This window comes from Ananas comosus, linkage group 9 (genome assembly GCF_001540865.1).
Source record: "Ananas comosus cultivar F153 linkage group 9, ASM154086v1, whole genome shotgun sequence".
Classification (NCBI taxonomy): Eukaryota; Viridiplantae; Streptophyta; class Magnoliopsida; order Poales; family Bromeliaceae; genus Ananas; species Ananas comosus.
This window is the reverse complement of record NC_033629.1, coordinates 12,027,427-12,044,659: the sequence shown is the minus strand read 5'-3', so window position 1 is coordinate 12,044,659 and position 17,233 is coordinate 12,027,427. Positions and strand designations below refer to the sequence as shown.

At 37.7% G+C, this 17,233-nt stretch overlaps 2 protein-coding genes and 1 long non-coding RNA gene across 10 annotated transcripts; 2 read left to right on the top strand and 1 right to left on the bottom strand.

Moving 5' to 3' along the window:
- On the bottom strand, positions 1,189-2,353 carry LOC109715793 (cis-zeatin O-glucosyltransferase 2-like). The gene has a single exon (XM_020240967.1). The coding sequence runs from the start codon at positions 2,322-2,324 to the stop codon at positions 1,293-1,295; it is 1,032 nt and encodes a 343-aa protein (XP_020096556.1). The 5' UTR covers positions 2,325-2,353; the 3' UTR covers positions 1,189-1,292.
- On the top strand, positions 7,252-9,148 carry LOC109714925 (pentatricopeptide repeat-containing protein At3g46790, chloroplastic-like). The gene is made up of 2 exons (XM_020239675.1): positions 7,252-8,785; positions 8,872-9,148. Exon 1 carries the CDS (start codon positions 7,284-7,286, stop codon positions 8,712-8,714), a length of 1,431 nt encoding a protein of 476 aa, XP_020095264.1. The 5' UTR covers positions 7,252-7,283; the 3' UTR covers positions 8,715-8,785; positions 8,872-9,148.
- Positions 9,307-16,112, top strand: LOC109715586. 8 transcript variants are annotated; one of them, XR_002217676.1, is made up of 5 exons: positions 9,828-11,506; positions 11,651-11,731; positions 11,980-12,180; positions 14,986-15,129; positions 15,844-16,112. It is a non-coding gene; the product is annotated as an uncharacterized LOC109715586 (long non-coding RNA). The 8 variants fall into 8 exon arrangements; XR_002217671.1 differs by adding an exon at positions 9,307-9,591 and having other exon boundaries at positions 9,917-12,180; XR_002217672.1 differs by having other exon boundaries at positions 9,828-10,037; positions 10,261-12,180.

Here is a 17,233-nt window from a genome sequence, read left to right as displayed (position 1 = left end):
AAAACTTTTGAAAAAAGATAAACATACATACATGTATATCACCTCCTTTGATGTATATCACCTTGCAGGTCTTATCATAAAATATTAGGAAAAATTGGCACATGCAATTGGTGCTTGCCCCACAACGCTTCGATCCATTCATTAATTATATGTTAACACCATGCAACTACTTCAAAAGTTGGTGACAATTATATTTATCTTCATTATAATATAATCTTTTATAGAGTTAGTGCATCCATAAAGTTGTGCACCCTCCATCTTTATTTTGTATTATTTTAATTAGGTCTTTTTTTTTTTTGGCATCTAACCTCCTAAAAAAAATTTATTTTAAAAATAATCCTAGTAAATTTATATTTGTACTTTTGACCCCGACCCTTCTACGCAGACGCCACGTCAACGCCACGCAAGCGGGATTGGTGCCAGGATGTTAAGTTGAACACGATAAATAATTCACCGTGTCTAAACGGAGAATATAAATATGAAACACGGTGAACTATTCACTGTGTTCATCATGTTCGACTTGCCACGCAGCCTACCGGCCCGCCCACATGGCGCATACGTGGCGGGGATAAGACTATTTTCGTAATTATAAATTTGTTAGGTCTAATTTTAAAATAAAATTTTTTCAGATGGGCCATTTGCAAAAAAAATCCTTTTAATTAACTAATTCGAAAATTAAATATAGAAAAAAAATTCTAAGTAGAATACTTCCAAATTATTTTGGATGATGGATCATCTGAACTGATAATTTTGACTATGTTAGATATAATGTACACTAGTAAAATATTTATAAATCAAATTTTATAATTTTTTAATATATAATTTGTCTAATAAATAAGTAGTCACAAAATAAGGAACTGAAAAGAAAAAAAAAATTATAAAAAAGTAACGATAGAAAAAAAATTTTAAATCAGAACTAATGATCACGCTCTAAATATGTAAAATAATTTTTATCAAATATTCATCTGATAAGAATCTTTCTACACAGCTAAACTTACAAACGCGTTATATTAGCCGTTAAAATTTATAATTTAAGACTTTTCGATTACTAATAAATTTAATTAAAAATTTTTAATTTTTAAAATACTTTCAAACGCCTAATGGGCCTGTTCATCCATTCAAAAATTTCGATCAATCAAAATAATTTGGAAGTACAAAAACATCCGTACTTTCAAAAGTACTCTAGGTAGAAATTGAGTTATGTCATTATAGTGCACAGATAGAATTATACACCAGTTATAAAAGTAGTTAAGTGTAATAACTTAATTAGTGTATTTAGCCACTAATTGTTACTAATTCGTGATATCGGCGACGAAGGCGTCGAAATCCGTGCGGGAGCTCCCGCCCTCGGCGGCCGCCCGCCGGAGCTGGTCTCCGACGAGCCGCGCCCTACTCCTCGCGGCGGCCCCCTCGTCACCCAGCATGAACGCGACGACGGCGTCCCTTATCGCGGCGGCGGCGACGACGCCGCCCCTCGCCGCCCACTCCCGCGCCGCCACCCCGGCGCCGAGGACGCGGGCCACGAGCTGGGCGTTCCTCGGCTGGTCCGAGTGCATGGGCCACGTGAGCATGGGCACCCCGGCGCCCATGCTCTCCATGCACGAGTTCCACCCGCAGTGGCTCATGAACCCCCCCGTGGACCCGTGCCGCAGCACCTCCCCCTGCGGCGCCCACCCCCTCACCACCCTCCCCCACTCCACCCTCCTCTCAAACTCCCTGCTCACGTCGTCGTCGTCGTCGTCGTCGTCGTCGTCGTTGTTTTCGTATATGTTCGCGCGGTCGGCGCGCCTGACGGCCCAGACGAACGGCACCCCTGCGGCCTCGAGCCCGGCCGCCAGCTCGGCCGTCTGCCCCTTCGGTAGCGGCGACGCCGTGCCGAAGGACACGTAGAGCACCGACCCCGGCCGCTGCGTGTCCAGCCATTTCAAGCAGTCGTGTCGGCGCCCACCGTCGGCTCGGGTTATCGCCGTCGGATTCAACGGACCGATTGCATACGTCTTCTTCGCGCGCCAGGCCGGCTCTTTCGCCAGCTGGTCGATGAATTCGCCTTCGATTGCGCGGCAGCTGTTGAGCAGCCGGCAGGAGTTGGGGGGGATCATGCCGTGCTGGCTGCGCAGGAATGCGAGGAAGTCGGGGGAGAAGCAGTCGTCTCTGCGTATATTATTATTGTCGTCGTCATCGTCATCGTAGGAGGGGATCGGACTTGCACCGCGGGACTCGCGGAGGAAGTGGAGGAGAGCGAAGGCGGAGACGGTGTGGAGGGCGAAGGAGGAGAGGTTGGGGAGGGAGGCGTTCGCTGCGGCGGCGGCGGCGGCGAAGGACATGGTGGAGTCGTGGAGGAGGATCACGCGGCGGGAGGAGGCGGCGAGGGAGCGGAGGAGGGAGGAGAGGGGGGAGGGGAAATGCGCGGCGGCGGCGGCGAAGGCGGGTTGGAGGTGGGAGAGGAATGAGGAGGGGGAGGGGGGAGGGGAGGGGAAGGGAGGGAGAGGGAGATCATGGAAGAGGATCGGAGACGGCGGGGAGGGGGNCAGGCGGAGCCGACGAAGTGGACGGAGAGGCCGCGGGCGGCGAGGAGGTGAGAGAGGTGGAGGAATTGGTTGAGGTGGCCCTGCGCCGGGAGTGGCACCACCACTACCGATACACCGTCCGTTGCCGCCTCCGCAGGCGGCGGCGGCGGCGGCGGCGGCGGCGGTGGTGGAGATTTTGAGCTAGAGGTCGCCATAGTTTGGTTTTTCCAGTAAGTACGTAGGAGGTTGTGGTGTGTTGGTTTTGATATTATGAAGGTGCACTCATCAACTTATGCCTCGTGTACTCAGTTCGTTAATTACTTAGGGCCGTTTGGTTTTCGTGTACTTATAAATACAATATATTTAGAGATGCATATGATTAGATATATGATAATTATATATTTTATTATGTAAGATGCATTAAAAAATGTTGCCGGTATATATATTTGAGAAGTATATTTAATTATAAACTTTCATTATTTTACATATAAAATAGTGAGAGTATTCTTTCTTTACAAAAAAAAAAAAATATTTAAAATTTTATTAGGAAGATAAATTTATTTTTATTTAAAATTACTCTTTTCAAATATTATAGCTGGAGTTATGATCAATTTGCAGATAATTTCTGTCGCGCGCCGCAATTGAACTTCTTCGCACAGTTACAACTATAACAATTAAATTTAAATATATTAAAATAAATGTCAAATTTAAATTTTCATACAGTTATGACTATAAAGTAGTTGTATTTAGGTGCTACCAAATATCTTCTTAATACTAATAATTGTTTTTTTAAAAACAAAACTAGTGTTCGTAGAACATTATGAACAGTGTTTGGTACAACAAACAATCATATTGTCTCCACGTTTTTTTAGAGTCAATGCCACGTCAAACCTAAAAAAAAAAGAAATTTCAACCTAACCTTCTTTAGAAAAAAAAATTTTATTTTCAAAAATTAAGAAAGAAAAGATAGTTTGATAATAATAATTATATGTTAATATGTTAATTAGGAGAGAGAAAATAATTTTTTCCTCTCTCCTCTTTCACTCCCCAACTCCATTCCCTCTCTTTCTCTCTCTCTCTCTCTCTCTCTCTCTCTTCCCCACCCACGGTCCACGGGCCTCTCTCCCCCCACCCCAGCACCCCCACTCTCTCTCTCTAGCCCTCTCCACTTTCTCTCTATCTTCCCCACACGCACACACGCGCACACTCTCTCTCTCTCTCTATCCCCTACATGCTAATAATATTTAATAATTATAAGTAGAGAGAGAGAGAGTGTGTGCGAGTGGGGAGGGGGGAGAGAGAGGGCGGAGAGGTGTAGAGAGAGAGAGTGGCGGTGCCGGGATGGGGGGAGAGAGGCGTGAGGGTGGAGAGAGAGAGAGAGAGAGAGAGAGAGAGAGAGAGAGCTTGAGGGGTGGAGTTGGGGAGTGGAAGAGAAGAGAGAGAGAGAGAAATTATTTTCTCTCTCTTAATTAACACATAATCATTTTTAAGCTACATCTTCTTTTTTAATCCACCTCTTCTTTAATCCACCCAAATAAGGCTATGCATAAGGCTATGTTAGAAATTTGGTTAAAAAAAAGGTTAGAATGAAAATATTTTTTTTTCAATAAGATTAGGGCTTCGTTTGGAAATGCAAAAAAATTGCATTATGTGTGTACAATAGAGAAAAATATCATATTTATGTTCGTACGTAATATTACGTCATGCATATAGCAATGAATCGGTTACGATATATTTTTTATGATCTTACCAGAAAACACAGAAACATATCTCTATATATTTTTTTCTCAACTCTATTTTATCTAATAATATTAGATAGATCTCACCATCAAACTAAGCCTAAATAGATCACGTTTTTTATAGGGCTCTAGTGGTGTCGTTTAGTCTCTGAGATGCTTTAGTAATGCTCATCATCCACTTACTTCTTTGTTACAGTTATGTTAAATAGCACCATTTAATTGAATACTAGTATAGAAACCGCACTTCATAGATAATATTTTATCTAATTAATATATATAATTACTAAAATTTTAAAATTTTAAAAAGTCTATAAAGTAGCCTATTGTACATTATAAAAATTAACTTTTTATTAATATTTCTTAATTTTTAGTATTCGGAGAGTTAGATTATTTTAATAATTTTATTTAAAACTTCAACAAAATTTAATAGTTTTGATAGCTATTCTGTATAAATAAATTCTTTAACTAAAAAGTTAAAGCTAGAGTACTTATTTCAAATTGCCGAAAAGTCGAGAATATTTTTGTTTTATTAAAATTAATTGAAAAAAAGAAATTGTTACATGCACTTGGTGTATATTAATATTCCATACATCGCAACTTAAATTATAAATATTATAATATCAAAATTTAGTTAAATATATATAATTTACCAACTCTAATAATTTAAATTATATTTAATAAATTAGATTTTAATTTTTATTGAGAAAAAAATTTAAAATTTTTATTAGAGAATTTTAAGTATGCAGTGTATATATACATATACATTCGACATAAATGCTTAATAGAGTGGGCGCTCATAATTCCAAGAAAGAAAGAGAACAAATCTTTGCATGCACCTTACGTATATTAAAACTCTATGCACCGCACAATCTATTAAATGAATGATAAAATATATGAAATTAGAACTATATAATATAATATAATATAATATAACATATGTAATATAAAATATTTAAATAATTAATTATAAGATATAAATTTATCTTTGACATACATTTTATTTTAGAATTAATTTACCGTGCAATAAACGTGTCCGAAATTTTATTAGACTTTTGGCTAACTCCCATTGGTTCATAATTCCAAGAAAGAAAGAGAACAAATCTTTGCTTGCACCTTGTGTATACTAAAACTTCATGGACCGCACAATATATTAAGTGATAGATAAAATATATGAAATTAAAATTATAAAATAAAATATAATATAGCATATGTAATATAAAATATTTAAATAATTTATTATAAAATATAAATTTATTTTTAATGTATATTTTAGAGTCAATTTACAGTGCAATAGTCGTATTTAAAATTTTTATTAGACTTTCGGCTAACGCCCATTGGTTCATAATCAATAAAAGGGATTTTTTTTTTTAATGTGATCCAACTCTCACTTTATATATTCTTACAAGATGGGCGTTGCAAAAGTGACTTTATATATTCTTGCCTTTATTTGCTTGGGGGTTAAGACTTTCATATTATTTTCAAACACCTTCAAAAATGGGTGGGGTTAGCTAATTCAATTTCGAATGGGTTATTTCGGATTAGCTAATCTCCCATCAAACTTCACCAAATCCCAACCAAACATTATTTTCTATTCATAATAACTCACTATCTTTCTTATCCCACCTACCTAACTAAATATTATTTTTTATTATCTTGGACTAACTTCAACCCTCAACTAAACATAAAAATATTCTAACTCCATCTTAACCCTGAACTTAATCCTATCTTTAAAATAACTATTTTTTTTTTAATTCCGAATCAAACGGTAGCTAAAACAAGATGGGCGTTGCAACAGTGACCATGGCGGCGCCGGAATGAAGGCAAATGGACTAATTGAAAGGTGGCGCCGGAATGAAGGCAAATGGACTAATTGAAAGGCGGCGCCGGAACGAAGGCAAATGGAATAAAAAAAATTTATATTAAGGGGAGGGTGCCACTTATATACAATTCATTATATTACTAGTGGAGGACCGCAGAGGGACGATTCCGTAAAAATAAATAAAATTAAAAAAAAATCAAAAAAAAAAACAAATAAAAGAAAATTAAAGAAGTAGCAGCAGTGGCTGTAGTAAAAATATAAATATAAAAATATAATACGGATAAAAAAAAAGTTATAAAAATAATAAATTATATTTATAATAGCGAAAGTTGAGAATTAAAATATTATATCTCTCGTAGTTCGATTCAAAAATTACAACTAATTAAAATATAAACTCTGAATCATCATTTGCCTTATAGTTTGAGCTAAAAAAATATAATTCAGTAAAATTCGAGGACTAAAGTGTTACGCGTTTTATAGTTTAAGGATCAAAAGTGTAATTTATTCTCTGGCTAAATTTAGAAAACCTTTCGTCAAAATTCAATTTTTTACTTTTCCTTTCTGTCATTTAAAATTTAAGCAATTTAAAGTACTATCCAAATGATAACAACACAATTTGTGTCCAATGATTTTTTTTACTGAGTGAGTTGAATTTAACTTTTGAGCCTTTATTTATTTATTGGCTAAACTACAATTTTGGTTCTTATACTTTAAGGCACATAGCACAATGGTCCTCAAATTTTGATTTAATATAATTTTTAAATTAATTTTTTTAAATTATTACAATTAAATTTCACTGTCCACTTAAATTAATTGAATAATAATTTGTTGTAATTTTTAATTTGAATGAACTTTCTAAACTACTATAATTAAGTCTCACAATTTAATTAACTTAATTGAATGGTGATGTGATAATATCGTATCTCATAATATAACAATGATTAAAATACTATTTAATTACCACATCAGAAAAAACATTAAATATTAAATCAAATCGGGATGCAGGATTTAATTACAATATATTTGAGAAAATTTGAGTGAAAAGTTGCAATAAAGTGCAATTAAGCCTTTTTATCAAAAATTAAAAGGCTTGTAATTTAAGCGGGCCTAACCCATTTATGATCCGCTAACCCGAATTATCCACGTAGCCGAATTATTAGTTCACCCAAATGCTTCCACGTTCCTCGCTCTCTCCCTCTCCGTTCCCCGTGTCGCCGCATGCTCCCGCGCGACCCCTTCGCCCTCGCCGCGCTCGCCCGAGCGGCCGCCGCGCGCGCTTGCTCCGGCGCCGGCGCCGGCGCCGGAGCCGCCGACGCTGCGGCGCTCCACGCCTTCGCCCTTCGCCTCGGTGCCCTCCCCGCTGATCCCGTCCTCGCCAACGCCCTTGTGCTCGCCTACTCCCGCTGCGGCCTCCTCAGCCCCCACGCTCGCCAATTGTTCGACGAAATGCCCCTTCGAACCCCCGCCTCTTGGAATACCCTCATGTCCGAGCTCTCCCGATCGGGCCCTCCTTCGAGCCACAAAGAGGTCTTCGATCTCCTATATTTGATGCAAATTGATGGGCTGAGGCCGGACGGGTTCACGGTCTCCGTGGTTTTGCCGTTGTGCGGCGGGGGCCCTGCGGGTCTGCTTCGGGGGAGGGAGATTCATGGGTTCGTAGTGAGGAATGATTTGGGTCTGGGTTCAGATTTCCATGTGGGTAGTTGTTTGATCGATATGTACTGCAGAGTCCGGCGTGTGGATCTGGGAAGGCGGGTGTTCGACAAAATGCGGGTGAAGAATGTGGTGAATTGGACTGCAATGATCGGCGCGTATGTAGAGATCAGGGAGTTTGCGGAAGCGATGCGGCTTTTCCGCGAAATGCAGTGCAAAGGTGGGATTTTTCCTAATAGGGCCACGTTGGTCAGCGTCCTCCCGGCGGTTGGGTCTCTCGTGAGCTTGCTAGAGGCGAAGCAGATCCATGGATACTCCTTTCGAATGTGGTTGAGTAGAGAGGTTTCACTGAACAATGCTTTGATTGACACATACTCCAAATGCGGAAGCTTGTATTATGCAACGCGTATTTTTGATGATGGTTCTTGGCATAAGGACACCATCTCGTGGAGCTCGATAATTTCAAGTTATGGAATTCATGGTAAAGGAGAGGAAGCTGTCGGGTTATTTAATGAAATGTGTAGTTTGGGAATCAAACCAGATAGCATAATTGGCCTGGTTGTCCTTTCGGCTTGTTGTCGAGCTGGTTTAGTGGAAAATGCTCTCGAGATTTATAATTCATTGGTGAAAGATCATGAGATTATTCCCACTGTCGAAATGTGTTCCTGCATGGTCGATTTGCTGGGCCGAGCTGGACAGCTGAATCGTGCTCTGGATTTTATAAAATCAATGAAGGTAGTACCCGGTCCAAGTGTTTGGGGAGCCCTTTTCGATGCTTCGGTGATTCACAACAATCAGGAAATGCAAATTTTGGCTTATGAATCTCTTCTTCAGTTAGAACAGAAGAACCCGTCAAACTTTGTCTCACTTTCGAATCTACATGCATTTTCTGGAAGGTGGGATATTGTGGAACAAGTGAGGACAAAGATGAAACAAAGTAGGTTGAAAAAAATGGCTGGTTGCAGTTGGCTAAATGTGAATTTTTCAGAATGCTGATTCTGTGAAGTTTCGTTGTCCCAATATTGTCCTTTAGTATTTGACAGCCTCACGTTGGTACCAAAGTTCAGGTAATTGTGCTCTTAACTCTTTGTTAACTGAGATGATGTTTTTGATGCTTGGTTTTGACATATTGGTGGTTTTGTCTCACATTTAGGGAAAGGGTGAAGCTCAAGTTGTGATTGTTACTCAAACTTACCAAGAGGGTTGAGAAAATTTCCTAACCGCTATTGGATAAACAGGATGAGTACAAGATACTGTCATAGCAAGGGCCTGATCATTTCAAGTGATGGAGTCCATGGCAACAAGAGGAAGCTGTTGATATATCTAATAGGGAAAACTTCAAAAAACCCCCCTGTGGTTTCGTAGTTTCTCACTTTGCCCCCCTGTGGTTTAAAATGTATCAATTTGCCCCCCTATGGTTTCTTTTTTCTCTTTTTCTTATCAATTTTATTATTTTTTTTTCTTAAATCAGTGATAAGGTTAAAATTAAATGGTACTAAAGTGAATATTTGATAAATCTAGATGGGTATCTGAAGTTTTTTTGTATATAATTTAATAAAATATTAACGAAAAAGCTACCGAAAAGATAAAAACGAAACCACAGGGGGGCAAATTGATACACTTTAAACCACAGGGGGACAAAGTGAGAAACTACGAAACCACAAGGGGGTTTTTGAAGTTTTCCCTATCTAATAAAATGTGCAGTCTTGGAATCAAACCAGCTGATTTAATTGGTCTGGCTTTCCTTTTGGCTTGTTGTCTAGCTGGTTTAGTATTGGTGAATGATGATGAGATTTTTCTGACTGTTGAAATCAAGAATTTAAGTGCCGTCGCACGGGGTCGTGCCGGAAACTTGCTGGCACGGTACCGTATGGTGCATGCCGCGCTGTGCCAATGCCTGTCACAAAAAATATATGTGTGTCGACACGTAATGGCATGAAATATTTATTTTCTTTAGCAACAAAATATGCCAATTACTTATTATATATTTTTATCAATTTTTTTGAACTTTATTGACAAAATTACTTACTAATTTNTTAAAGAATAGAGGGTTTTGAGCTGTGCCATCGGCACAGGGGTTGCATCGTGCCGATATTTTATTTGTACGATACAGTACGATGGATATGGTCCGTGCTGATAGGTATTTTAATCCTTGGTTGAAATATATTCATGTGTTGTCAATTTTCTTGGTCGAGCAGGTTAATTGAATCGTGCACAGGATTTTATAGAATTGATGACAGTATTACCCGGTCCAAGTGTATGTCGAGCTCTTTTTGATGCTTAGGTGATACAGAGCTATCAAAGCATGCAAAATTGGGTGTAAGTCTCTTGTTGAGTTGGAACAACAGAATCCATCAGACACCTTTCTGCATCCTACAACACTTTTGATAGGATCAGGCAAACTACTAATAGCTTTCTTTGCAGAACCTTATCAAATAGTATTACACCCCACAACACTTAATCAAGTAGACTGCACAGCCTGGACAACTGGGCCCTTATTCATAAATGCTTCTCTGAGTGTTCATGATCTCATTTTTTTTAGGTATGACAACTTGGCAGATTATTTGTTCTTCTATGATGATATAAGCCTCTAAATATTGGTATATTATAGCATCAGTGAGTTTCCGAACTGTAAGGTCAACCAGTGGTACCTGCATTATGGGTCTTTCCCAACTCATCAGTATGGACAATGCTGACAACCTGGGGCTGATCTGAGACTCAATGAAAAAAACTATTAGTGCCTCTTTGACCAGCTCTATTGGAACAACACCTTTGCAGAAGCTCACAAGCCTTTCCTTTTATTTTCTGCTTCTGCGAGATAGTGAGTTGTTGGCAAAAGGCAGAATAAGCATGAAAGACACAAGTTCAAAGAAAGATTCCTGTTTGTAATGGGGAAATCACCAACATTTCAGGTACTTGACCCATGCAGTATTTGACTTCATTAGTTAGGAAGCAAGTTAGTTATGCTAAAGTTTTAGTTGCTGTTTGTAGATGCCAGCTACTTGTTTGATATTAGGCCCTCTGCTTTAGTTGTTTTCTGCTTATCGTTCATTTCATGATTCTGTTTTCTGCTGGGAGTGCTGATGCATTTCAGGAGGAATCTCTCAATCTTATTACAGATCTTTTAATGACATTATCTCAAAGAGGTTTGCATTGTTGGTAAGAGAATTTTATATAGATGTTTCCTTAATTATTCATTGCTTACTTAGCATCATTTTACAAGTTTCTGCCATATGCATGATGGGGGAAACTGTACTACTATTTCAAAATATATTTGGAATGAGCTTACTAAAACCTCATGGCCTTCGGGATATTGAAGTGTAACTTTCCTGTGAGTGGTGGGGATCAGAAGTGGACGTTTGTTCAAAGTCAATTTTATTACTATTTTATGCAATCATTAAATGAACAAATCCCTAATGTTTAGATTTTGTTGTATGTACACCAATAGGCTGGTATAAGTTATAGCAGTATTTTTGTTAGTTTTGAAGATTAAAAATGAATATTTTGAGACAGGTTTTAGTTTAGGTCGCTCTTACTAGTTTAATCTGACAATATATTAGCCATTCTTGATTTGTCTCTGTTCTGCTTCAGTGAATTGAGTTGCCACATGATCTTTTGATGCCGAATTACATAAGTAGCAGATTGTAATAAAAAGAAAATTTAGTCGCTATATTTTGAATTAGTAGCATGGGATCATGTTTGGACAAGTTAAAAGGAGTGAAGGAATGAAGTCGAAGAGAGAGATTGAAAGGAGGAAAAGATGCACTGCCTTCTGCTTTGATCGAGAGGTTTAGTGTTGTTCTCACCTGCTAATGATTGCATGGTCCTCAAGTAAATAAAAAGAGAGATGTGCCAAACAAGATGTTTTTGCGTCAATGCCTTTTATTTTGGTTATTAGAGAGCATTGACCTTTATTATATGTTTCTGCGCAGATGAATTCATGTTGATGTACATGTTTGTACTTTACACATGCGACTTTTTCTCTGGAGGAGTTGTGGTGTTTTCCATTCCGAGTAACTTCTTCCTTTAGTTTTCTGCTTTTAATGAACTCCATTTTAAATCATTGATAGGATCTTTCTTTTCCTATGCTCTTGCTTCACACTTTTTCATCTACGATTGATGCAAATATTTATTTATTTATTTATTTATTTATTTATTTCCTTCTCCTTTAAAGAGTTTCTCAATATGGTAGTCTAACTTTGTCTGGGATTAACTTGATAGACAGTTATATACATACTGATTAAACTCTAGATTTATATAGGTAGATGGATAATCTTGGGGTGAAAATTTGCTGACTTGATAGCAAGCTGACAGCAAAGGCTGCTTTATCTTTGTTTACATCACCAATGCCAAGAGGAAGTAAATAGAGGGTGAAATTTGTTTTGATTTCTTGCAATTGAAGCTGACCAAATGCTGCAATTGTGCCTCTTAAGTTACTAATCATAATGCATTAGGAGCAGAGGTAATTCTTGCTCTAAGCATGTGCCATTTAAATATATAAAGAATCATTTTTTATTTTAACACTTGAATTCTCATGTTGCATCACATGAACTTTTTCCACAATCTGTTGAAATAAATTATGTAGTGCCTCGTGATCTGGGTGGATTGAAGGCTGAGTTTATGCCTGCTGACTTTGCTTGTGCTTGGATTAGATAGGCCCAATTCAGGCCATCGCCTCTGGACCAGCTTGGGCCCATTATTAGCCCTACTCATGATTCATTCAAAATATATGTGGTGCTTCTCTTGTATAAGCAGATTACTACTCCGTTTCATGATAAATACGAATCAACTGCAATGCAATCTATGATTGAAACCGATTGTTTTCCTCTTATTTTTGTAGATTATGTCATGGAAGCATTGCAAGTTGCAATAATTATCATTTAAATCTCATAGGTTTCATTATTGGCATTCCAAATCCTATTAGTAGTCAGGGGGATCTGCATTTATATTGCTCTGGTGAGTGGTGAACTTAGTTATGATAGACAAGTGACAAGCAGCTACTTAACCAAGTTGCTTATGCTGCTTTAATTCCATCCCATAAGGGCTGTCACATGTGTGGTGGCCCCCTAAGTTTAACCCAAAATCTCTCCTCCATATCGTTGGATCCTGGGACCATTTTTTTCATGTAGCTGGGACCATATATATCCTTCTAAATATTATATTAGATTAATGATACATGTACCTCAAAAATACCTAGAAAATAATTAATTAGTTAGTTTTGTACATGTGGCAGCTAGTTAGTGGTTAACTTTTCAAATTTCTCGCATGACCGATGAACTGGACATCAGCTCAAAAAACCTAACAATTAACAATCTAAGGCTGTAAAGTTGACTAATTAACAACACTCTAGGGTATATTCTGAGGTACTTGTAGTGTTACTCGCTATATTATAAGCTTTTATGTTTGGAGGCCTCAACCTGAGGTTGCTACTGAGGAGGGTTCTTTTTTTCCTTTGGATCCTCTCGAGAGAAGGCAAATGCTTTGGTCCATAAATCGTCTAGTAGGAGTGGATAGACTGTTTCTGGCTTGCCCGTATTCTACCATCAAATCTCCACCGCAGCACTTAGTGCCATCAAGGACTCCCGAAGGACAGGTGAACGACAGGTGGCGTTCAATTGAGTCGGATCCGCACGTGGGCTTGCGGGCCCCTTCATCACATTCCCTTGGCCCATGATAGATCCAGCTATGTTGTTACTGTCAATCCTGTGTTGATAGGGCAATGATAGTTAAGAAAATAAAACATACGATCAAAATTGCTGTCTCTGTCCTTTTGTATCAGTGACAAGTCCTCGCTAACCAAATCATGAATGTATGCTACTACATTATTTTCCTATTCCTAGGCATATTGGTAGGTTGCTAGTTTTGGCATTCAATCCGAACTTGCATGGTTATCTTCATGAAGGAATATCTGCCACTTATGACGTAAACATGATCTGTTCTTGTATCAGGACAGGCTGTGCACGAGTTAATTATTAAATATTTGCAATCTTCTATTCCAAAATGTTCAGTATGGACTAGGCAGGTCTTTGTTAGAACAATTGAGAATGATAACACGAATGTTTTGGTCCCACTTAGGGTTCTTATTAGTTTGATTGGTAGGGATGAACAACATTCCTACTCTCATTTAATTGGTAGTTGGCCTCTTAACATCCAGCATCAACTGTTTGATTGAGAAGCTGAAGAATTTGTCACCATCTGAGGCAATCATTTAAGATCATTTTGGTATATTCAGTAAGCTTAATATTTGAAAATTAATCTTGGCCTTTTTGCAGGAAAAATGTTACCTGCTTATTATTTGTTTTTGCAGTTTTTGTGCTTTGCCATGTGTTTTCCGAACTAGGGCTAATTTTTTTGAAATCTCCAAAATGCCCATGTCCTTCTCCCCTCTATATTTTCATCCTCCCTACTGTTGCTACAAGTTTATTCACTTCAGCATGACTTATTAATACATGTGCCTCCTCCAAGGTAAGCAGGTGTATTTTGGGGCAGTCTAATCTTGTATTGTTAAATGGAGTGATAATTTTAGACACAGGATGTGAAAGGGTAGGAAGAGATGAAATTAGATCATCAAGATTTTACGTACAAGAGGTCAAGGTAAGAGAGCTCAAAAATGACATAAATATGACTTTAGGTAGTATTCATATTTTTATATACATGTTTTCTGAAGAGAGATCCTATGTAAATGTAGTTGCAAAAATCAATCATATGAAGTATCTCCTAACTTTTAATTCTTGTCATCCATGTGGCGGGCTTCATTAGCATGGGAAAGGGCAAACTGAGTAGAGTCTGTTCAATATGGCATTGTTATTCCAGTCAATTCAACTCTGTGAATTGGCAATTAGTTCACTGGGTTAAGCATATTTAACCTACCGTAGTACAATAAACCCATACATTAATTATCCGAAGTACCGCGGCATTCTCTTATTCCACCATAGGTAACTGAAGTTGTAACAAATGTATTTGACACAGGAAAGAAAGGAAAAAGAGTGACAATGACAATAATGACAAAGCAGGATCTATTCCATATTTCTCTATGCTTGGGGTTTTTTTTAATGAAGAAGACTTAGTATAGTTGATGAAACAGGAACTTCTTTGGTGATCTGAATATCATGCAGGAATAATATAATTTATTATGTTAGAATGGCATAATCTGAACTGTTTATCAAAAAATATGAAGTTTTTTTTCGTACTGCTATGTATACGAAATCTCTAGTATTGTCTATTCATTGTATCTATGTACAACTATTTAAACCCCTTTGTCTTGCAGTTTCAAGTAACCATCCTGGTGAGAGATAATTAAATTACAAGAAAATGAGGGCTATGGTGCAAAGATCAATGCCTTGGCCCAGGGAACTCGCCAAAGCAGCATATTGACTTGACTCTACTTGACTCGAAGGACGATGAGAAACTGGTATGGTTTGCTGCAACTTGTGTAAACTATCATTAATAATTTGGCTAATATGCGAATTTCAGAAAATTCCAGAATCAGAGATATGAATTTGACTAGATGGAATTCACTATTGGATTGATATGCATGTGGAAAATTATGTTTCTACTCACAGATGGTTGTTGCGTAACTTTATGTCTAAATAATAGTGATGTCTCTTTCCCAAATTTGGTTTTACTCTACTATTCCTTGATTTGAAATTTGGTCTGTCCTTTTTATCATTCTCATTATCTGGAAAAAGAATGGTAGTTTTCACCGGCTAGAGAATTATGATTTGCTATCGAAGTAGCAACATTGGCTGGCTAGAGGGGATATATTAAACCTAATATTTATTCACATAGAAGATGTACAGATTCAGTGTATTTGCATAGTTAGTAATTGACAAATCTTGTTTTTTCAGTATGATTGTTAGTGTCTCTTAACTCGCTAAGCTTTGAGTGATCAGTGGTGACGCTAACAAAGCTAATATTACTATCATTCATGGTAAGATATATTGAATTTGGTCACCATTTATTGACCAAGTGTAAACCAAATTTATATTATCTGATCTACGTATGGTAAGAACAATAGTTCTATTAACATTATGCAATTTCAATTTCCACGTTAGGTTATGAATTGGATCCTGAAACATATAACTAAAATTCCATTCAAAATGTACTGTGTGCATTGGTGACACAGGTATGCGTATGTTTGTGGGTACGGTGCAGGAAAACATTGCATTTACTCCCTCAGGAAGGACACAGTGCTATGATTGTAACGTAGTACGGCGTGGTCCAAAAAGCAGAGAAGAAATGCCAGCTGAGGTCTCAGACTCTCTCACTTACACCTGATGTACTGTTTTCATCCTTCGCTATCTTTCTCTTTTTCATATTTCAATTTATGCTGATTGATCCGTAGAAGACTTTTCAATTCTTGTTAATAACAAAAATATATATTGAATCTGTGCATCTACAAAATTTGCTATAAGAACAAGCTGATCTTCGGGTTCAACATAAATAGAAAAAAAAATAATAATTTGGTAATCCAGGGAAGTCTACGAAAAAAGAAAATTTGTTCTTTGAGGGATCATTTTTCTTTGCAACTACAATTTTATGTTGAACCAAAAGTTCAAACTCCTACTAACTTGGATTTTTGAGTTTCAGTAACTCTGGTTTTCCTGTGCGGATATACATTTTCAAGATAGGTGTAAATCTTACATCCTAGGTTGATGACTCAAAATTTTTTTATAGACCTTTTGATTACTGATTCATTTCATTCTTTTGGTTTGGTGGTTTAATGAAGTGTCATGTCAGACAGCAGACTTGTCATGAGCATTTAGAAGGATATTCTATAGTACCCCAATTATTACTATACAAGATGTTTGTTTTTAAATTGTTGGATTGAACGTATGAGATAGTATGTTCACTTGGATTGAAGATACGAGATGCGATGGAGGGCAGTGTACAGATGATGTGGCACAGCAGATGCAAGTAATAATTTAGAGAGAGAGAGAGAGAGAGAGAGAGAGAGAGAGAGAGAGAGTAGGCCACACCATGTGTCTAAAACCTGAGGATGCATGTGCTACAGTGCTAGTGCACTGTGGGTTGTGCATCTAGGACTTCTCAGAGGGATCTTTGGTTTCCATGGATTTCCCATGGATAAAAAGGACTACACACCATAACCAGAAAAAGAAAGGGGGAAAAGAAGGTCCACCAAAGTTGAATTAATGTTGAGGAGTTAAGGGTGGAAGTAGTTCTAAGTCCATAGTAGATAGGGCAAGCATTTGTAGCCTTTTCTATTATTTTCTTTTCTTTTTAAAATCTCCCCACTTAAAGAAGGGATTTAGAATAGCAAAACACTTTGGAGAGCCTTCTCCATGCATTGGAACATACAGTAGTGGAGATGTGAGTGTATGCTGCAAAGAGAATATAGAAGCCCATCTCATTGATGATGAGTCCCTCTCATTGCTCCCTTTTCTAATACTTTGTGAAAGATCTGTATTTGTCTGTAGAATCCTTATTCTGAAACTGTAATGGCTAAATAATTAAATATTTGGTGGTTTTTTTAGTTTGGATCTGTTGATTTGGTG